Source organism: Heterodontus francisci, chromosome 3 (genome assembly GCF_036365525.1).
Source record: "Heterodontus francisci isolate sHetFra1 chromosome 3, sHetFra1.hap1, whole genome shotgun sequence".
Lineage (NCBI taxonomy): Eukaryota > Metazoa > Chordata > Chondrichthyes > Heterodontiformes > Heterodontidae > Heterodontus > Heterodontus francisci.
The window spans coordinates 169478028-169500670 of NC_090373.1; the positions used below are offsets into that span (position 1 = coordinate 169478028).

Here is a 22643-nt window from a genome sequence, read left to right on the forward strand (position 1 = left end):
GCCGAAAGCAGGAGGTGACCTTGCTCCGATGAAACCCTGACATTTTGCCATAGTGGCTAATTAATAAGCCACCGCCGGGGCCTCTGTCCAATTGAGCATGGCACCCTCCCCCAAGAGCTGTCGGCCCAATTGGAGGGCTAGCAGCTCAGCAGCCTTGTAAGTGCCAAGGCTTGTGGTAGCCACGGCAGAGGCTCCAGATCCAGAGAGAGGTCGCCTCAGTGGCAGGGCGAGCTCAAAAAGAGGCGAGTTTTGTTTGGGAGCCTGGGCCAGACAGGCACCCGCGATCGAGAAGGGGTTGTTTCGGTGGCGGCACCTCAGGCGCAGGGGCGGCCATTTCCGCCCTGAGGCCGCTCCACGGGCCAAGGAGTGCCCGTCAAGGGGGACATCTGCTTGGGAACCTGCTGGGTGGTCGCCAGGATTTCCCAGGTGGTCTCTCCACGCAATGGGCAAAATGCATGGAGGAGGAAGTGGCCCTTAATTAATTCCCTCAATTGACACCAGGCAGGCGGCCACGCCGATAAGGGAACTGCTGCTGTCAATATATCACTGCGACGGGAAGACATCAGGCTCCATTCTTGACACCTCCCCCCACCATAGTGCCAGTCCTCTCGCCTCCCAGCCTGTCTCGAATGGGTCAGGAAAATTCAGCCCAAAGTGTCGGTTTCCACTTGAATGGTAATAACATCCAGCTCTACCTACCACCACCTCTCTTGATCCCTCCACCATATCTAAATTTTCAGACTGCTCCTCTGACATCCAGCATTGACAGAGCAGAAATTTTCTCCAACAGAATATTTGGAAGACAGAAGCCATTGTCATCAGTCTCCAAATTCTGTTCCTTACCCACCGACTCCATCCCTCTGCCTGCAACAAGTCTAAAGCTGAACTGTTTGCATCTTTGGTGTCATATTTCACCCCGAGATGAACTCCAGCCACATATCTGCCTATTTCCACCTCTGTAAAATCGCCCAACTATCGACTGATTTCCCAAATATCAATTGGGATAATTTTAGAGTAAAGGGAAAGGAGGGGGAGGAATTTCTGGATTGTGTTCCGGAGAACGTCCTTGATCAGTACCTTCTTGGCCCAACTAGAAAAGGAGACACTGCTGAATTGATGCTGAGAAATGAGGTGGGCCAGTGGAACAAGCGTCTGTGGGGAGCACTTGAGTAAGAATGCTGTTAGGAAGGGAGCTCCAGGATTTTGACCCAGCGACAGTGAAGGAACGGTGATATAGTTCCAAGTCAGAAGGGTGAGGCAATATAGACTTAATGGCGGTTCAATTCTAAAGATCGTGCAGGAACAGAGGGACCTGGGTGTGCATGTACATCAAACTTTGAGGGTGCAGGATGTATTGACAGAGTGGTTAGCAAAAAATCTAGGATCTCGGGCTTCATAAATACAGGCATTGAGTACAAAAGCAGGGAAGTTATGCTGAACTTTTATAAAGCTCTGGTTAGGCCCCAACTAGAATGTTGCGTCCAGTTCTGGTCACCGCATTTTAGGAAGGATGTGAGGGTCCTTGATAAGGTGCAGAGGAGATTTACCAGAATGGTTCCAGGGATGGGGGATTTTAGCTACAAGGTTAGGTTGGAAAAACTGGGATTGTTCTCTCTGAAGCAAAGGAAATTGAGGAGAGATTTGATAGCGGTATACAAGAATTATGACAGTCTTATATAAGTTTGACTGTTCCCATGAACAGATGGTACAAGGACTAGGGGACAAAGATTGAAGGCTTTGGGCAAGAGATGCAGAGGGAATGTAAGGAAGAACTTTATGTGACGGGTGGTAATGCCCTGGAGCTCACTGCCCACAAGGGTAGTGGAAACTGAGACAATCAATGATTTCAAAAGGAAATTGGATGGGCACTTGAAGGAAATAGACTTGCAGGGCTACAGGGATCAAGCGGGGAAGTGGGACCAACAGGATTGCTCCATGGACAGCCCACATGGACTGATGGTCCGAATGGCCTCCTTCTATGCCATATATGACTCTAACTCTGTTCCTGCCTCAGCTCATCTGCTGCTGAAACCCTCATCCCTGGCTTTGATTTGACTTGACTATTCCAATGAACAACTGGCTGGGCTCACACCTTCTACCCACTGTAAACTTGATATCATACGAAATTCTGCTGCCCATGGCCTAAATCGCACCAAATCCCTTTCACCCATCACTCCTGTGCTCGCTGACCTACATTGGCTCCCGGTTAAGAAATGCCATGATTTAAAAATTCTCATCCTTGTTTTCAAATCCCTCCATGCCATCACTGCTCCCTATCTCTATAATTTCCTCCAGCACTAAAACCTTCCAAGGAATCTGTACTCCTCTATATCTGGCATCTTGAGCACCCCTGATTTATATCGCTCTACCATTGGTGGCCATGCCTTCACCTGTCAATGCCTTAAACTTTGGAATTCCCTACCAAAACCTCTCCGTTTCTCTCAACCTCTCTTTCTTCCTTTAAGTTACTCCTTAAAATAAATCTTTCAACAAGCATTTGGTAATCTGCCCTTACATGGCTTGGTGTCACATTTTGTTTGATAACACTACTGGGAAGTTTTACTTAATCCATTCCATTTTTAAAAGTACATTAAATACTTGAAGCAGAGGACAATACTGTGTTATGGCAGCAAGAGGGCAGTGGGATTAGTTTAGGATTTGCTGAAAATAGGGTGAATCAAAGACATCCTGCGTGACAATGGCTATCCTGATCAGATCATTTCTCGCTGTATATCGTACAAACTTATGAATGGGTCAAGGCCATCATTTTTGGCCCTGAAAAGTGCCCAGTCTACCTCAAATTACCCTGGAAGGGTAATATGTCCTAAAAATTTGAGCAACAGATGAAGCTAGCTGCTTCACGCTGCTACTATGCAGTAGCAACACGTGTGGTGTTCGCCACTAACGGGATGCTGCCGTCAAGCCAAAAAGACATCCTGCCTATCACACAAATGAGTAATGTGATATATGAATTTCAATGCCATCCCAAAGACTGGCGGATCGCATCAAACAACATGTCCCTTCCACTCTTCGCAACGGGCAAGGTACAGGCCATACCCAACCAGCCTGCGCTTACAATATTCAAAACACAGTGTCCAACATTATATGTCATTCTGCGATTGGACAACATTTGCTAAATAATCCTCAGTGTGCTAAAAATTACGCTGACAACCAATTTAAGATTGTCAGTAGGGCTCGCAGTGGCGTATTTGCTCGTACTGGAAGCTACTTATATTAATACACAGACAGAAACATCACGTCCCTTGTGCCTGTTTCAGCTAAACAAAATAAGTGACAGCCATTCGCTGGTTCATTCCTCAGGGCAATGCCTTGACCAATCAGAGTCAAGTTGCCTTGTTTAAATTTCAAACAAAGCTTGACAGTTAACTGTCAGTTACCATAAACTGGTGCATTCTCCATAGCAAAGCCTCTACCTATCAGAGTTCACTTGCCAACCAATCAGCACTCTCTTTTCATCCGTATAAAGTTGTTGCTTTCCCTTACATTGGTATACTTGTGGATTGTCCTGATGAGTGCAAAACGAAATGCTTCGACATGTCTCTATTTTCAGCAATACTCAAGTTCTGTACTACCACATGACTATTAGCTTAGGATTGCTGTTCCATAGAAACAAAGTGCAATAGAATGATTTTCCTGTGCTGTAAATATCTATGGTTCTATGAAGGTTGACTTCTTTGTGACATAGACCTTCTCATTAATGTAACAGGGCAATGGTACTCTCTCAGTGCTAATGATTTCTACTACATTAAAAAGATCAAAAGAGTATCAATGTACAGATCAGTGCTGTTAAACAGTTCCCAGTGATGGGTACTCCAGCTGCTGAAGAGGCCTTGGCCTTTGCCCTTATCCAACAGGTATGAGGTTCTGGCTGCCCGTGTGGATGAAAGCAAAGTCTGTAGGGTGCATCAGCAAACTGGCCATGTCATATATGATTATAATAATTTAAATCACTGAACACATCTAATCAGTCAAGTTTGCTTTAGCTTCCAAAAAAGGGGAGTGCAGAGATTAGTACAGCGGCAGCCCTAAAACTGCTGTGGATGCTCAGTCATTGAGCATATTCAAGGCTGAGGTCAATAGATTAATAAAAGCAAAATACTGCGGATGCTGGAAATCTGAAACAAAAACAAGAAATGCTGGAATCACTCAGCAGGTCTGGCAGCATCTGTGGAAAGAGAAGCAGAGTTAACGTTTCGGGTCAGTGACCCTTCTTCGGAACTCCGGGTTCCGAAGAAGGGTCACTGACCCGAAACGTTAACTCTGCTTCTCTTTCCACAGATGCTGCCAGACCTGCTGAGTGATTCCAGCATTTCTTGTTTTTGTTTGAGGTCAATAGATTTTTGGACTCGAATGTAATCAAGATATATGGGGATCGGGTGGGAAAGGAGTTAAGATAGAGGATCAGTTATGATCTTACGAAATGCTGGAGCAAGCTTAAGGGGATGTATGGTCTACTTCTGCTCCTAATTACGTCCTTAATTTCAATTCTGTCCTTAATTTCAATCCAGCTGAGATAGCAACAGCAGTGACCCAACATTATTTTAAATGACAGGGTCTGCAGCAACAAGGTTTCACGCTAATTTTCTCCCCTTCCTTCTTCTGATTGCTAAGGCATCAGTTTCCCTCCATGAGTTTAGCAAGTGGGATGCTTCATATGCAAGCCTTGACGATGAGGACAAGATTAAGCTCAAGTGTGATATTTGTAGCAGGACATATCACGGCTGAGCTCAATCGTGTCTTCACCTGGCTTTTGCCTGCTCCAATTTCCAGTAAGGGGTCACCAGACAGCAGTCAGGAGCAAGAAACCTCGCTGGTCCTCCCTTCCCCAACTCAGGAACACTTTGGGTGATTGCAGAAGCCTCAACATCTCCACAGCTGAGATTAGCTAATTTAGCACAGTCCAGGGTTTGAAACTGGCCCATATGGCTCAGCTACCCACTGTTCAACCATCAGTTGAATCTGATAATAAACTTCTTTTGATGTGTATATATACACACACACACATACATATAAGTTCTGTATTTTCCCATATAAATACATTATAACCAGCCAAAGCACATAGCAACTTTCACATTTGGATGTAGTGCAGGCTTTTGGCCTAGTGTTCTCACCAGCCTTTTGCATATTAATTCGGTCTTTAAGAAGTGCATCTGCAAGTAACTGTCGATAAAATGCCAGAAGTTGGACGTAGCAACTGGGGCCGACCAGAGTTTCTGGAAGCAAGCTGCAAATAGAGTAAGCAATTTCTTAATAGAAGTCAATCACCGGGAATAGAACTCTAACAGCTACCCAATAGCTCCAGGATGTAGGCCTATACTGTTCCACAGCTTCTACAGTGTCCACACAATGATGAAGCCACAGCTGCTAAAACACTGATTAAATTGCAGCATGTGATCACACTACTTCTCTGCATCAATTCTTAAATAGAACATTGGACATAATTTACTGAATATTACATTGCATTGTTTCTGATTTGAATTAAAGAAGGAGTATACGTGTTGCTATGAGACACAACATCATGCATCTCATGGGCCTACTATTATGCTGTTGGGTAAATCCATTTAAGTGATTTATCACACTGTGAATGACGTGTTCTGTCACATATACATGGCTTTGCTACATTGAAGTCCCCTAGTCCACCAGACCAAATTTCCTCTAAGATTCCTCCCGTCCGAGCCGTGAACTTGTACCTTTCTCTGATTTCTCTCCTACCTCCCCTCATGCCCTCGGAGTTCATCTTGTCCATGAGACCCACCTACTGCTCCCATGACCCTATTCCCACTAAGCAGCTGACTATCTAACTTTCCTTCCTGGCACTCATGTTAATTGATACTGTTAACGATTCTCTCTTCAGGTACTATTCCCCTCTCCTTCAAATTTGCTGCCATTAACCCTCCCTACAAAAAAAAACACTCTTGACCCCTCCGTCCTTGCAAACCACTGCCCAACTCCAAGCTCCCTTCCCCCTCCAAAGTCCTTGAATGTATTATCGCCCCCAAATCAGTGCCTGTTTTTCCTGGAATTCCATTTTGAATTGTTCCAATCAGGTTTCTGTCCCACCACAGTCACAAATGACATCCAATGTGACTGTGACAATTTACTCTCTGGAATTTAGAAGAATGAGAGGAGATCTAATTGAGGTATATAAGATGATTAAGGGGATTGACAAAGTAGACATCGAGAGGATGTTTCCTCTTGTAGGGCAATCTAGAACGAGAGGTCATATTTTTAGGAGAAGGGTTAGCAGATTTAAAACAGAGATGAGGAGAAATTACTTCTCTCAAAGGGTTGTGAATCTGTGGAATTCACTACCCCAGAGTGCGGTGGATGCTGGGACATTGGGTAAATTCGAGGAGATAGACAGATTTTTAATTAGAAATGGGTTGAAGAGTTATGGAAAACAGGCAGGAAAGTGGAGTTGAGGCCAAGATGAGATCAGCTATGATCATATTGAATGGCGGAGTAGGCTCGAGGGGCTGAATTGCCTACTCCTGCTCCTAGTTCTTATGTAAACTATCTCTCCTTTCTTGTCTACCTGTTTGCAGCCTTTAACATGGCCAACCACATCATCCTCCTCAATGCCTCTTCACTGTCATCCAGCTTGGGGGGGGGGGGGGGGGGGGGGGGAGAGGGGGGACTGCACTTATCTGGTTCTATTTTTATCTACTCAGTCCTTAGACTGCAATCACCTGCAATGGTTTCTCTGGCTGCTCCCACACCATTACCTATGCTGTTCCCGATAAATCTATCCTTGGCTCCCTCCTATTTCTTATCTACATACTGCCCCTTGCCCCCTCGTTATATCTTCTTCCAATATAGCGTCAGTTACTATACATATACTGATGACACTCAGCCCTACCTCACCACCACTTTTCTCGACCCCTCCACTGTCTACATAGGAACATACGAATTAGGAGCAGGAGTAGGCCACTCGGTCCCTCGAGCCTGCTCTGCCATTCAACATGATAACGGCTGATACGATTGTAACCTCAACTTCACACTCCCGCGTATCCCCAATAACTTTTTAACCCTTTGCTTATCAAGAATCTATGTACCTCTGCCTGAAAAATATTTAAGGACTCTGCTTCCACTGCCTTTTGAGGAAGAGAGTTCCAAAGACTCACGAACCTCAGAGAAAAAAATTCTCCTCATCTCTGTCTTAAATGGGCAACCCCTTATTTTTAAACCGTGACCCCTAGTTCGAGATTCGCCCACAAGAGGAAACATCCTTAAACAGGGAAACCAATAAAGTACACAGTACTCCAGATGTGGTCTCACCAATGCCCTGTATAACTGCAGTAAAACCTCCCTACTTTTGTATTCAATTCCCCACAAAACAATAACATTCTATTAGCTTTCCTAATTACTTTGCTGCACCTGCATACTAACCTTTTGTGATTCATGCACTAGGACACTCAGGTCCCTCTGCATCTCAGAGTTCTGCAATATCTCACCATTTAGATAATATGCTTTTTTTCTTCCTGCCAAAATGGACAATTTCACATTTTTCCACATTATACTGAATTTGCCAGATCTTTGCCCAGTCAATTAACCTAGCTACATCCCTTCATAGTCCCCTTATGTCCTCTTTACAACTTATTCTCCGACCTATCTTTGTGTCATCAGCAAATTTAGTAACCATACCTTTGGTTTCTTTATCCAGGTCATTTTGGAAAATTAAAACCAACGCATCAACTATCTCCCTAGCCACCTCTTTTAAGACCCTAGGATGAAGTCATACAGGATGCGAGGACTGTCAGCCTGCAGCTGCAACAATTTGCTCAGTACCATTTCCTTGGTGATTGTAATTTTGAGTTCCTCCCTCCCTTCCATTTCCTGATTTACAGCTATTTCTGGGATGTTACTTATATCCTCAATAGTGAAGACCGATGCAAAATACCTGTTCAATTCATCTGCCAGCTCCTGATTTTCCATTATTAATTCCCCACTCACTTTCTATAGGATCAATGCTCATTTTATTAACTTTAAAAAAAAAAATCTACAGCAACCCTGATGATCTGTTTTTCTATTTCGAGCTATCTTTCTCTCATACTCTAATTTTCCCCTCCTTGTTAATCTTTTAGTCATCCTTTGCTGTTTGTTATATTCTGTCCTGCCACCCATCTTTGTGCAATTATATGCTTTTTCTTTAAATGTAAATCTATCTTTAACTATTTTAGTTAACTACAGATGGTTGGTCCTCCCCTTGGAATTTTTCTTTCTCGTTGGAATGTATCTATTTTGTGTATTCTAAAATATCCCCTTAAAAGCCTGCCACTGCATCTCTATTGACCTATCCCTTAACCTAATTTGCCAGTTCACTTTAGCTAGTTCTGCTTTCATGCCCTCATAATTGCCCTTATTTAAGTTGATGGCAATTAAGAAGGGAAAATCAGGAGATGGTAGATGATTTGAACAGGTATTTTGCATCGGTCTTCACTATAGAGGATCCCAAAAATACTTTAAAATACTAGTCTGAGACCCACTCTTCTCTCCCTCAAACTGTATGTAAAATTCAATCATATTATGATGGCTGCTGCCTATGGGCACCTTCACTATGAGGTCATTAATTAACCCTATCTTGAGTATTGCTGAAAATAGAGACAGGTTTCCGAAGCTTTTCATCTTGCACTCATCAGGACAATCTACAAGAATAACCAATGTAAGCGAAAACAACAACTTATACTGCATGAGAAGAGACAGTTAACTGCCAAGCTTTGTTTGAAATTTAAACCAGGCAACTTGACTCTGATTGGTCAAGGTATTACCTGAGCAATGAACCAGTGAATGGCTGTCACTTATTTTGTTCAGCTGAAACAGGTGCTATTTCCAAAACTGTCGGTCACCGTAATCTGGTCCATTCTCCATGGCAATGCCTCTACCAATCAGAGTTCTGTCGCCAACCAATCAGCGCTCTCTTCTCATGCAGTATAAGTTGTTGTTTTCCCTTACATTGGTTATTATTGAGGATTGTCCTGATGAGTGCAAGACGAAAAGCTTCGACAGCGTGTCTCTATTTTCAGCAACACTCACGTTCTGCATTAGTAAACGGCTATTTGTAATCCTATCTTGTTGCACAATACCAGGTCTAGTGTAGCCTGCTCTCTGGTTGGCTCCAGAAATTATCCCAAAAACATTCTAGGAACTCCTCATCTAGGCTACTTTTGTCTATCCGATGTTTCCAGTCTATATGCAGATTAAAATCCCCCATGATTATCGCCGTGCCTTTCTGACAAGCTCCAATTATTTCTTCCTTTATACCCCGTCCTACCATGTGGTTACTGTTAAGGGGCCTATACACCACTCCCGCAAGTGACTTCTTGCCTTTATCATTTCTCGTCGCTTTCCAAACAGCTTCTACAGCCTGGTTTCCTGAACTTAGATCATCCCTCTCTATTGCGCTAATACCATCATTAATTAACAGAGCCACCCCTTCACCTTTTCCTAGTTTCCTGTCCTTCCTAAATGGCATGTATCCTTCAATATTCAGGTCCCAATCTATGTCATCCTGCAGCCATGTCTCTGTAATAGCTATCAGATTGTACTTCAGTGCTTTTTGTGCTAGATGTTCATCTGTTTTGTTTTGAATGCTACATGCATTCAGATATAGAGCCTTTAGTTTTGTCCTTTTATTATTTTTGTAACCTCTTGTCTTGTCTGTTGATTTACTCTCAGATTTGTACTCTCTGTCCCTTCCTGTCACAGTCTATCATTTCTAATATTAATACATATCTCTCTTGCCTAGTCTCTACTCTTTGATTTACTACCTCTTCCCAAATTTGATCCCTAGCCCCTAAGTGTCTCAGCACTTGAAACGCTCATCCATGCCTTTGTTACCTCAAAACTTGATTATTCCAACATGCAGCAGGATGGACTCCCAAATTTTACCCTCTCTAAATTTGAGGTCATCTAAAACTCTGCTGCCTGCGTCCTAACAGACACCAAGTCCCTTTCAATCAGTTCCGTTATGCTCACTGACCTACACTGACTCCCAGTTAAACAACATACTGATTTAAAAATTCTCATTCTTGTTTTCAAATCCCTCCACTGCCTTGCCTCTCCCTTTCTCTGAACGCCTCCAGCCCTTCAATCTCTGATAACTTTCGCACTGCACAAGTGCCAGGCAATGGCCATTTTCTCCAACAAGAGAATATCGAACCAGCACCCCTTGACATTCAATGGCATCACCATCACTGAACTCCCTACCATCAACATCCTGGGGGGGTTATCATTGACCAGAAACTTAACTGGACCGGCCATATACTGTGGCTACAAGGGTAGATCAGAGGCTCGGAATTCTGCAATGAGTAACTCACCTCCTGACTCCCCAGAGCCTTCTGCAAGGCACAAGTCAGTACAAGGCACAAATCTGGTATGTGAATTTTAAAAAATTATTCTTTCACGGGATGTGGATGTTGCTGGCTAGGTCAGCCTTTATTGTCCATCCCTAATTGCCCTCGAGAAGGCAGTGCTGAGCTGCCTTCTTGAACTGCTGCAGTCCTTGGGGTGTAGGTACACCCACTGTGCTATTACGGGGTTCCAGGATCTTGATCCAGTGACAGCGAAAGAACAGTGATATATTTCCAAGTCAGGATGGTGTGTAGCTTGCAGGGAAACTTGCAGGTGGTGGTGTTCCCATGTGTCTGCTGTTAGAGAAACGTCCAAGCCTATTTGTGAAGAAGAACTGAGACTAGGATACTTTGGTGGAGATTGTTTTTTGTTTGCCACACAGTTTACTGCTGCACTCCGAACAACATCCACAGCCAGTGCTGGCTGGCTCGTTATGTATACACATTTGACTACAATTAACTAATTAACACCCAACAACCCGTTCACCCTATTATCTTGAACTACCAGGTATTTATCATCCATTGACAGAACGTCAGACCTCAACATCTGCTGCTCTTGTACTTCTAATTGGTAGAAGTCGCAGGTTTGGAAAGTGCTGTCAAAGGAGGCTTGACGAGTTGCAGCAATGCATCTTGTAGCTGGTACACACTGCAAAACACTTGCCTGGATGAGTGCAGCTCCAACAACACTCAAAGAGCTCAACACCATCCAAGACAAAGCAGCCCACTTGATTGATAACCCCACCTTAAATATTCATTCCACCATCAGTGCACTTGTCCAACATACGGCCTGCTAGCTAGAATCCAGCCTGCCAAAGGTTTCAGTCTGGCCTGAGAAAGTAAACTGTACCCGGGCGTCCTCGGGGGAGGGGGAGAGAGAGGGGGGGGGGGGGAAGAGGGAGACGGGGGGGGGGGGGGGAGAAAGAGGGAGACCGGGGGGGGGGGGGGGGGGGAGAAAGAGGGAGACGGGGGGGGTGGGAAAGTGGGAGACGGGGGGGGGGGGGGGGGAAAGAGGGAGACGGGGGGGGGGGGGGGGGAAGAGGGAGACGGGGGGGGGGGGGGGGGGGAAAGAGGGAGACGGGGGGGGGGGGGAAAGAGGGAGACGGGGGGGGGGGGGAAAGAGGGAGACGGGGGGGGTGGTGGGAAGAGGGAGACAGTGGAAGGGGGACGGGTGGAGGGGGACGGGTGGAGGGGGACGGGTGGAGGGGGACGGGTGGAGGGGGACGGGTGGAGGGGGACGGGGGGTGGGTGGAGGGGGACAGGGGGCGGGTGGAGGGGGACAGGGGGCGGGTGGAGGGGGACGGGGCGACGAGAGAATGGAAGCAGAGTTGGAGAGAGTGGGGGAGCAAGAGGGAGAGAGTTCGAGAGGGAGAGAGACATACTTAGAAAGAGGGAGAGAGTGAGATGTGAAGACTCAGACAGGAAGAGAGAGAGGCAGACAGAGAGAGAGTGAGGGTGGGGGGGCGGGGGAGGGAAGGCGAGACAGTAATCAAAGGTCAGATGGACATCTAGCTAGAATACTCTGCATCACTAAGTCAAGTGTGCGCGCAATAACAATGCCAGGTATCCCACTAAATCATTGTTCAACATAGTGACGAGAAAGTAAGTTAATAAAGTTAAAGTTAAAGCTTGTTCACAAAAATGCACATAATTTTGATTTGATTCATAAAATAAATTTCTAATGCCTTTATCCTTCTGAAATTTGCTCACTGATCCCCTATGGAGGACAAAATTTATAATGTGGCCCCTCGCATAAAAAGGTTGGATACCCCTGATCTACAAGATGCATAGCAGAAACTCGCCAAGGCTCCTTCAACAGCCCCTTATATATATTATGCCCTTGCTACCTTCAGTGCTTCATCCAAATTCCAGGTACTGCCTGTGTGGAGTTTGCAAGTTCTCCCTGTGTCTGCGTGGGTTTTCTCCGGGTGCTCCGGTTTCCTCCCACAAGCCAAAAGACTTGCAGGTTGATAGGTAAATTGGCCATTATAAATTGTCACTAGTATAGGTAGGTGGTAGGGAAATATAGGGACAGGTGGGGATGTTTGGTAGGAATATGGAATTAGTGTAGGATTAGTATAAATGGCTGGTTGATGTTTGGCACAGACTCGGTGGGCCGAAGGGCCTGTTTCAGTGCTGTATCTCTAATCTCTAAAAAAATATATTTTACACGGAGGAGTACCAATTCATCCGCTGAGCAAAGGCAGTAGGTTTTCTTTCCCATATTTGATCTGAGCTATAAGACTTTGGGGTCTGAAGTGAATGTTGAGGACTCCACTCCATAAGCCACTACCACCCAACCGAATGTCACTGTGCCAGCATCTCCGGTGGGTCTCTCCTGCCCAGTACACTGTAGTTCTTGTATGTATTCTCTATGGATGCACCATAGCAATAAACTAAACCAATTGTGACACCACCTTCCGAACATGCAGCCTCTTCCACTGAAAAGGACAGGAACAGCAATATCATGGGAACACCATCATTTCCAATTACTGATGATCTCAACTTGGACATAGATCATCGTTCCTTCTTCATTGCTGATGGAAGCACCATAATAGGATCTAGCGGTGCAAGAAAAAAATCCACCGTCACCTTTTCAGGGAAATGAGCAGTGAGCAATAAATGTGGAATTGTCAGTGTTGACCATATCCAGAGATGAAATTAAAAATACCTTCTTACAGCACCGGAGGCTATTAGGCCCACTGTATCTGTGCTGGCTCTATGAAAGATCTTTCTACTAAAACTCTAAGCATTGTGACAGTGTAAAAAACTAGTATGTGTAAAGACCTTTTAGACAGGGACTCGGACTCCCCATCCCATCTCCACACCCCCAACCCCGAACCCCGAACCCCACTGTCCTGACCCCACCCCCACAATAAAAAGCATGGGATGAGTCAGATTCCTCTGTTTCTCATATGTTTGTATGTTCCTCCAAATAGAACAATTGTTCAAAAATACTGACATGCTTGGAAAAACTTGAAAACTGGACATGTCTGGGCAGAATGAGGAAAATGTTAGGAGTTGCCCCGACCTGACATAATCTCAAGAAATAGAGTGACCAATCATAGAATGGTTAAAACACAGGAGGCGGCCCCCAGTGTCCGTGCGGCTCTCAGCAAGAGCAACTCAGCTAGTCCCTTCTCCCCTACTTTTCCCCTGTGGCCCTGAAAATTTTTTCTCTTCAGGTGATTATCCAATTCCCCTATGAAAGCCCCGACTGTATCTACCTCCACCACATTTTCAGGTAGTGCATTCCATATCCTAAAAACTTGCTGCATAAAACCATTTTTCCTCATGTCACCGTTATCTGGTTCTTGCCTCTTCGACCAATGCGAACAGTTTCTTCTTATCTACTGTGTCTAGACCCCTCATGATTTTGAATACTTTTATCAAATCTCCTCTCAACCTTCTATTCTCTAAGGAGAACAAGCTCAGCTTCTCCAATCTACCCACATAACTGAGGTTCCTCATTCCTGAAATCATTCTCATAAATTTTTTCTGCACCCTCTCTAAAGCCCAATGAGCAAGAAGGGAGATGGTGGCGTAGTGGTAATGTCACTGGACTAGTTATCCAGAGGGCCAGGCTAGTTTCCTCAGGACACAGATTCGAATCCCACTATGGCAGCTGATGGAATTTAAATTCAACTAATTCATAATTTCAATTAAGTAGTGAAAATAAATCTGGGATTGAAAGCTATTCTCAGTAATGGTGTAAACTATCAATTGTCGTAAAAACCCATCGAGTTCACTAATGTCCTTCAGGGAAGGAAATCTGCTGTCCTTACCTGTTCTGGCCTACATGTGACTCCAGACTATCTACTGCCAAGTCCTCAAATCACTGGAAAATCAGTAATCTTTACACCACTTAGGTACATTTCTCGAACCTTTTAATATTTATTTTTTTAAACATTTACGCACATCCCTTTTGAAAGCTATTATGTATTTTGCTTCCAGCACTGTTTATGGTAGGGCATTCCATGCCCTAACAACCTGCTGTGTAAAAAAAAACTCTCCCAATCTCTCCCTTTGTCCTTTTGCTGATATACTGTTAAATTTATGCCCTCTAGTTACTGACTGACTGAGGGAAATACTTTCTCTTTCCTTACCTGATTAAAACATAGGGACTGAATTTCTACAGGGGCCTGTGTCCACTATCATTTTGGTGGAAGAGCTGTGGAAACCCAGGAAAAATGTTGGTTACGCTATTTTCTGGGGTTTCTGAAGCACTTCAACCAAAGGTATGGCAGATAAGCCAAATTCATCCCACTGCACCATCACCCCCCCATATCCTAAATGAATGATGAACAATTTTAATAATTAGACCTCATTGAAGTTACTTGCAAATCTCAATTGGGACAAAGTCCAGACTCCATTTCATATTTATTTCAACAAAAAAGGGCAGCTTATTCACAAAGGAAAGCATTATTTAGATTGATATAGCTTTGTCATGCTAAAAATATGTTTCAAGACAAATTACCATGTCACAGATCAGAAGTACCTACTTTAGAATATTTCTCATCTGTCTAGTTGGTGACTTCAGCTTCACAAGGAGTTTAGGTTGTTTCCTGGAGGCCATCAGCTGTTCGAAAAGAGAAGCTAAAGCAGAAAGGCAAAACAAGATGAGGATATAGTACAAGGAATCAGGAATATTTGTAGAAAAAAATGTCTCACCTCTCTTAGAAACTGTTGGATCCACTTCTAATCCTTTTTCATAAGGTGTTCCACCATTTAATACAATTTCATATGTCCTATAATATTCATGAAAAATATTAAACATTTCAAACAATGCACAAGCATCAATATTTTTGGTAGGCAACTGAGAAATCTACTTTAAAAAACTCACAAACGTGTGTGGATGTTATCATCATGCAAGACATTTATGCAGTGCCCGTCACATACCAAACTGCTTTCTTGAATGGGCACTGCGCAGGAAGTGCAAGTGAAGGTAAGGGAGGACCAGCAGCGGCAGCGGAGAGAGGAGCCGGGGTATAAAAGGAGCGGAGAGCCGAGGCCAGAGACTAGAAGCGGCTGTGGCAGCGGTGAGAGGAGGCAGGGTATAAAAGGAGAGGAGAGCCGAGGCCCAAGACCAGAAGCGGCTGTGGCGGCGGTGAGAGGAGGCAGGGTATAAAAGGAGAGGAGAGCCGAGGCCCAAGACCAGAAGCGGCTGTGGCGGCGGTGAGAGGAGGCAGGGTATAAAAGGAGAGGAGAGCCGAGGCCAGAGACCAGAAGTGGCAGCGGCGGCAGTGAGAGATGCTCTGTTCAATTCTGCTTGACAAGCAAAAATCGAAGTGTGACATCACAGGAGAGCTGGTAAGTGATTGGTGGGTATTTCTTCCGTGTCTCTTTTTGGTTTTGGCCAAGTGATTTAAATCAGGAGATATTACAGGTTAAGAGTACACATAAACAATTTTTAAAAAAAAAATACTCATCCAAATTAACTAATTAAATAGAATAGAGACGGCTGGGCAGGCGATGTGTTGCAGCTGTAGTATGTGGGAGCTGCTGAACGCTGCTGCGATGCACGGTGACAACATCTGCAGCAGATGTTGGCTGCTCGTGGAACTTCGGCTCAGATCTGATGAATTGGAGTCCGAACCGCGGACACTGCGACACAGCAGGGAGGGGGAGAGTTACCTGGACACTGTGTTTCAGGAGACAGTCACACCCCTTAGATTAATTACATCAAATTTGGACCGCGGTCAAGTACAGGAGGGTGTGACTGCGAGTGAGGCAGGTATGGGGATCCAGAATTTATCTTTGGAGGAGCCTCAGCCAGTGCCCTTATCCAATAGGTACGAGGTTCTTGCTCCCGATGTGGACGAGGGCACAGACTGCAGGGAGGATGAGCGAACTCACCACAGCACCGTGGTTCAGAGCACCATTCAAGTCGGGGGAGAAAATAGAAATGTTGTAGTCATAGGGGATAGCATAGTTAGGGGAATAAATACTGTTCTCTGCAGCAAAGATATAGAGTCCCGAAGGCTGTGTTGCCTACCTGGTGCCAAGGTTAAGGACTTCTCTTCTGGGCTAGAGAGGAACTTGGAGTGGGAGGGAAAGGATCCAGTTGGCGTGGTCCACGTAGGTACTGACGACATAGGCAGGACCAGGAAAGAGATTCTGCTGAGGGACTATGAGCAGCTCGGGGCTAAATTAAAAAGCAGAACCTTAAAGGTAATAATCTCCGGATTACTACCTGAGCCACGTGCAAATTGGCATAGGGTAAATAAGATTAGAGAGGTAAATGCGTGGCTCAAAGATTGGTGTGGGAGAAATGGGTTCCGATTCATGGGACACTGGCACCAGTACTGGAGAAAGAGAGAGCTGGTCCGTTGGGTGGGCTGCATTTGAACCATGCTGGGACCAGTGTCCTGGCGAATCGTATAACTAGGGAAGTAGATAAGGCTTTAAACTAAACAGTGGGGGGGAAGGATTCAGTTGAAGGGAACTTTAAAAAGTTGAAAAGTAACGAGAGAGCAGAGATGCAGGGTAGTGAAGGGGCATGCATTAATCAGAATGTGACAGGTAGGGACAGAGAATACAAGCATAAGAATACAGCAGAAATCAGAACCAGAGTAGGTAAAAACATAAGAACTAGGATCAGGAGTAGGCAATTCAGCCCCTTGAGCCTGCTCCGCCATTCAATACGATCATGGCTGATTGTAAAAATGGTAATAAGTCAAAGCTTAAGGCTCTTTATCTGAATGCACGTGGCAATTGTAACAAGTTAGATGAGCTGACGGCACAGATAGAAATAAATGAATATGAATTGATAGCTATCACAGAGACGTGGTTGCAGGATGACCAGGATTGGAATCTCAAAGTTCAAGGATATTCGACGTTCTGGAAGAATAGGCAGAAAGGAAAAGGAGGTGGGGTAGCTTTGTTAATAAAGGAAGGGATCAGTGCAGTTGTGAGTAATAATATAGGTGTAATAGATCATGATGTAGAATCAGTTTGGGTGGAAATAAGGAATAGCAAAGGGAAGAAATCACGGGTGGGAGTGGTCTATAGGCCCCCGAGGAGTTGCCTCGCTGTAGGACAAAAAATTAATCAGGAAATAATGGAGGCATGTAAGAAGGGCACTGCAATTATCATGGGTGATTTTAATCTGCATATAGACTGGACAAATAAAATTGGCAAGGGTAACATGGAAGACAAATTTGTAGAGTGCATCAGGGATTGTTTCTTAGAACAATACGTTGCAGAACCTACCCGGGAACAGGCTATTTTAGACTTGGTAATGTGTAATGAGGTAGGATTAATAAGAGATCTCGTAGTTGAGGATCCTCTAGGGGGAAGCGATCATAAGATGGTAGAATTTCAAATTCAGTTTCAGGGTGAGCAACTCGGGCCTCAAACCAGTGTCTTCCACTTAAACAAGGGCAATTACAGAGGTATGAAGAAAGAATTGTCTAAAGTGGGCTGGGAAAATAGACTAAAGGGAAAGTCAGTAGATGAAGTGTGGCAGACTTTTAAGCAGATATTTCATAACACTCAGCAAACATTTATTCTGGTCAGAAGGAAGGACTCAAAGAAAAGGATGAATCACCCGTGGATAACAAAGGAAGTTAGGGAGAGAATCAAATCAAAAACAAAGGCGTATAAAGAGGAGAAAGCTAGTGGTAGGCCAGAGGATTGGGAATTTTTTTTTAGAAACCAGCAGCGGATGACTAAAAAAAGAGAAAATTGATTATGAGAGTAAATTGGCAAGAAATATAAAAACAAACAGTAAAAGTTTCTACGGGTATATAAAAAGGAAGAGAGTAGCTAAAGTAAGTGTTGGACCCTTAGAGAATGAGACTGGGGAATTAATAACAGGGAACAGGGAAATAGCACATAACTTAAACCAATAAGTTTATTGATATACAAAATTATGAGGGGCATAGATAGGGTAGAAGGGAAGAAACTTTGTCCCTTAACGGAGGGGTCAATATCCAGGGGGCATAGATTTAAAAGGGCGGCACAGTGGCGCAGTGGTTAGCACCGCAGCCTCACAGCTCCAGCGACCCGGATTCGGTTCTGGGTACTGCCTGCGCGGAGTTTGCAAGTTCTCCCTGTGACCACGTGGGTTTCCGCCGGGTGCTCTGGTTTCCTCCCACAGCCAAAGACTTACAGGTTGATAGGTAAATTGGCCATTGTAAATTGCCCCTAGTGTAGGTAGGTGGTAGGAGAATTGAGGGAAGGTGGGGATGTGGTAGGGAATACGGGATTAATGTAGGATTAGTATAAATGGGTGGTTGATGGTCGGCACAGACTCGGTGGGCCAAAGGGCCTGTTTTAATGCTCTATGACTCTAGTATTTTGCATCGGTCTTCACGGTGGAGGACACTATAAACATCCCAACAATAATAGATGAGCAAGGTGTAAATGGGAGGGAGGACCTTGTAACAATCTCTATCACGAGGGAAAAGGTGCTGGACAAACTGATGGGACTAAAGACAGACAAGTCACCAGGACCTGATGGCCTGCATCCAAGGGTTTTAAAAAAAGTAGCTGCAGAGATAGTAGAGACATTGGTAATAATATACCAAAACTCACTGGATTCTGGGAGGGTACCAGCAGATTGGAAAACTGCTAATGTGACATCCCAATTCAAGAAAGGAGGGAGACAGAAAGCAGGAAATTATAGACCAGTTAGCTTAACATCTGTCATTGGGAAAATGCTAGAGTCCATTATTAAGGAAGAAATGGCAGGACATTTCGAAAAACATAATTCAATCAAACAGAGCCAACATGGTTTTATGAAAGGAAAATCATGTTTGACAAATTTGGTAGAGTTCTTTGAGGAGAAAGGGGAACCGGTTAGATGCAGTGTAGTTGGATTTTCAGAAGGCGTTCGATAAGGTGTCACATAAAAGGTTTACCTTTTACCTTTATGGGGCGGCACAGTGGCGCAGTGGTTAGCACCGCAGCCTCACAGCTCCAGCGACCCGGGTTCAATTCCGGGTACTGCCTGTGTGGAGTTTGCAAGTTCTCCCTGTGTCTGCGTGGGTTTCCTCCGGGTGCTCCGGTTTCCTCCCACACGCCAAAAGACTTGCAGGTTGATGGGTAAATTGGCCATTAGAAATTGCCCCTAGTATAGGTAGGTGGTAGGGAAATATAGGGATAGGTGGGGATGTGGTAGGAATATGGGATTAGTGTAGGATTAGTATAAATGGGTGGTTGATGGTCGGCACAGACACGGTGGGCCGAAGGGCCTGTTTCAGTGCTGTATCTCTAAACTAAAACTAAACTAAACTAAAAATAAGAGCTCAGGGTATTGGGGGTAATGTGTTGGCATGGATTGAGGATTGGCTAACGCACGGAAGGTAGAGAGTCGGGATCAATGGGTCTTTTTCAGGTTGGAAAGCTGTAACTAGTGGGGTGCCAAAAGGATCAGTCCTAGGGCCTCAACTATTTACTATCTATATTAATGACTTGGAGGAAGGGACAGAGTGTAGAGTATCCAAATTTGCTGACAATACAAAAATAGGTGGGAAGACATGTTTTGATGAGGACACAAACAATCTGCAAAGGGATATAGATAGGTTAAGTGAGTGGGCAAAAACTTGGCAAATGGTGTTCAATGTGGGAAAGTGTGAAGTCATCCACTTTGGTAGGAAGAATAAAAAGGCAGATTATTATTTAGATGGAGAAAGACTACAACATACTGCAGTACAGAGGGATCTGGGTGTTTTTGTAAAGGAAACACAAAAAGTCAGCATGCAGGTGCAACAGGTAATTAGGAAGGCAAACGGAATGTTGGCCTTTATTGCCAGGGAGGGGAGAGTTTAAAAATAAGCAGGTCTTATTACAACTGTTCAGGGTGTTGGTGAGGCCACACCTGGAGTACCGCGTACAATTTTGGTCCACGTATTTAAGGAAGAATATACGAGCATTGGAGGCAGTTCAGAAAAGGTACACTAGGCTGATTCCTGGGATGAAGGGGTTGTCTTATCAAGAGCGGCTAGACAGGTTAGGCCTTTACTCATCGGAGTTTAGAAGAATGAGAGGTGATTTTATTGAAACATATAAGATTCTAAGGGGGCTTGACAGGGTAGATGTCGAGAATATGTTTCCTCTGGTGGGGGAATCTTGAACTAGGGGACATAGTTACAGAATAAGGGGGCACATATTTAAAACTGAGATGCGAAGGAATTTCTTCTCTCAGAGGGTGGTGAATCTCTGGAATTCTCTACCTCAGTGTGTGGAGGCTAGGTATTTAAGGAGGAGGTAGATAGATTTTTGAAATCTCGGGGAGTTGAGGGTTATGCGGAGTAGGCCCGAAAGAGGAACTGAGGCATGGGACAGATCAGCCATGATCTTATTGAATGGCGGGGCAGTTTCGAGGGGCTGAATGGCCTGCTCCTGCTCCTACTTCTTTGTGTTCTTGTATAACTGAAAGTATGGTTGAAAAAGCAAATTTTCAGGAGGTTCTTGAAGGAGGGGAAAGGAAGGTAGCAAGGTAAAGGGCTTTAGGAATCTAGCATGCAGGATCTACTATCAACAGTACAGGAAGACAGGGAACAGACAGTAGTGCAAGGAAAGTAATATGAAATATATTTGTGATATTTCTTTTGCAATCGCCAGCACGAAACTGAGCTATGATCGCTCAATATAATTTTATGAACAATTAAAATAATGGTATAAAATCAGATGGGCCATTTGTCTGAATGTCCAATATGGGCTTTCAAGGGAAAGGCTCCTCCCTTGTTTCTACCAGCAACAGTATAGAAAAATTACCCTTATACATTGTGAAAAATATAAAAATATGTTCTATGTGCTTTCTATTTACGTGCCCCAAATACAGAGCAGAGATCTACAGACAGTTACAGATTATATGTAGGATGTTAATGGAACAAATATCAAAAGAGAAGTTTCAAAGTTACAATCTAATGGTCATAAAGTATTCAGACAAGCCCCAAATGTGTTTCAGTCCATTTATCCATTGAGTAATATATCGACCAGATCCCAGATTCTATCCCAAGTTTGTTCAAGTTAAATAAGCTTGCATATCCCACAAGAAGCTGCCTAGCTGAAGGAGACAGTGGAAAACATTATATTACTGGGGGCATGAGAAGTCCACACAGTTATCACCCATTGCGACAATATTAGGGACTTTGTTCGAATTTTAGAAATTAGACCATACTGCACAGGTTTCACAAGTGCAGAACAAGAGCTTAACGATCCCACGTGGCAGGCAAAGTGGACATGCTCATTTCACACCAGAAGTGTGCCACTCTCCATAGCGGTAAAAACTCATCCAAATATGTCCAGGGTGGCTTGGCTGAAACCGGCATTAGTCCCTTTGCATATGCACATAAGGGCCTAATGCCCATCTCAGGACCCCTTTGCAAAACTGGATTGCACATGACTGCATCATGTACCATGCATGCTGCAATCAATTTCTTCAATTCCTTGGCAGCCAAACCAGTGGTCCGGAAGTTTGAACTGCTGTACTTACCTTATTTTGTTGGGTCGCTGGCGGCCACCATTCGGCCTCCACCTGCTTTCCTCCACTCATCCAACAACTATGGTTGGCATCACCAAGACTGTCTATTTCATAACATCACCTGTCTCTGCCCCTGCTGTTGAAACTCTCATCCACGCCTTTGTTACCTCCAGACTTGACTAATCCAATGCTGTACTGGCCAGCCTCCCACTTTAAAACCTTTATAAACTTGAGCTCATCCAAAACTCTGCTCCCAGTATCTTAACTCGCAGCAAGTCCTGTTCACAATGTGAAGGAATCTGGCCATATTAAGGGGTTATAGATTAAAAGTTATTTTCCTCTGAATTAGGGATTCGAAAATTAAAAGCAAGATTGATCTGCCTGGAAGGTTTAAATAATGGGTTTCATAAGCTTCTGAAAAGCATAAACATATTTACTTCAGTAAGATACTAACAATAAAAGTCTTATAAATAATTATTGTAATTTATCACAATCTAACAGTGGATGACATTTTCTGCAGATGCAGTTAACTTATTCATCAACTGAATCCAGGGAATGGAGTTATAATTTTAAAACACTATTGTGTAGTTAGGATGCACACCATCAAGTGCATGCATTTGCAACAACCTTCAGAAGTGCCAAGTTGATGATCCAACTCGGCCTCCTCCTGAAGTCACCAGCATCACAGATGCCAGACTTCAGCCAATTCGATTCAATCCGCACGATATCAAGAAACAACTGAAGGCACTGAATACTGCAAAGGCTATGGGCCCTGACAATATTCCGGCAATAGTACTAAAGATCTGTGCTGTAGAACTTGCCGCATCCCTAGCCAAGCTGCT

At 44.3% G+C, this 22643-nt stretch overlaps 1 protein-coding gene across 5 annotated transcripts in view; it reads right to left on the reverse strand.

The window, feature by feature from the left end:
- The window catches only part of nphp1 (nephronophthisis 1), a 189956-nt gene that overhangs the window by 27989 nt on the left and 139324 nt on the right, over window positions 1-22643 (reverse strand). For 3 of the 5 annotated variants that reach the window (XM_068027505.1, XM_068027499.1, XM_068027502.1), the window contains 2 exons: window positions 14873-15118; window positions 5133-5245 (listed from right to left, as the gene is read on the reverse strand). In XM_068027505.1, the coding sequence (XP_067883606.1) occupies window positions 5133-5245; window positions 14873-15118 (359 nt within the window). The remainder of the gene's footprint in view (window positions 1-5132; window positions 5246-14872; window positions 15119-22643) is intronic. The other 2 variants (XM_068027500.1, XR_010972902.1) reach the window with 2 other exon arrangements.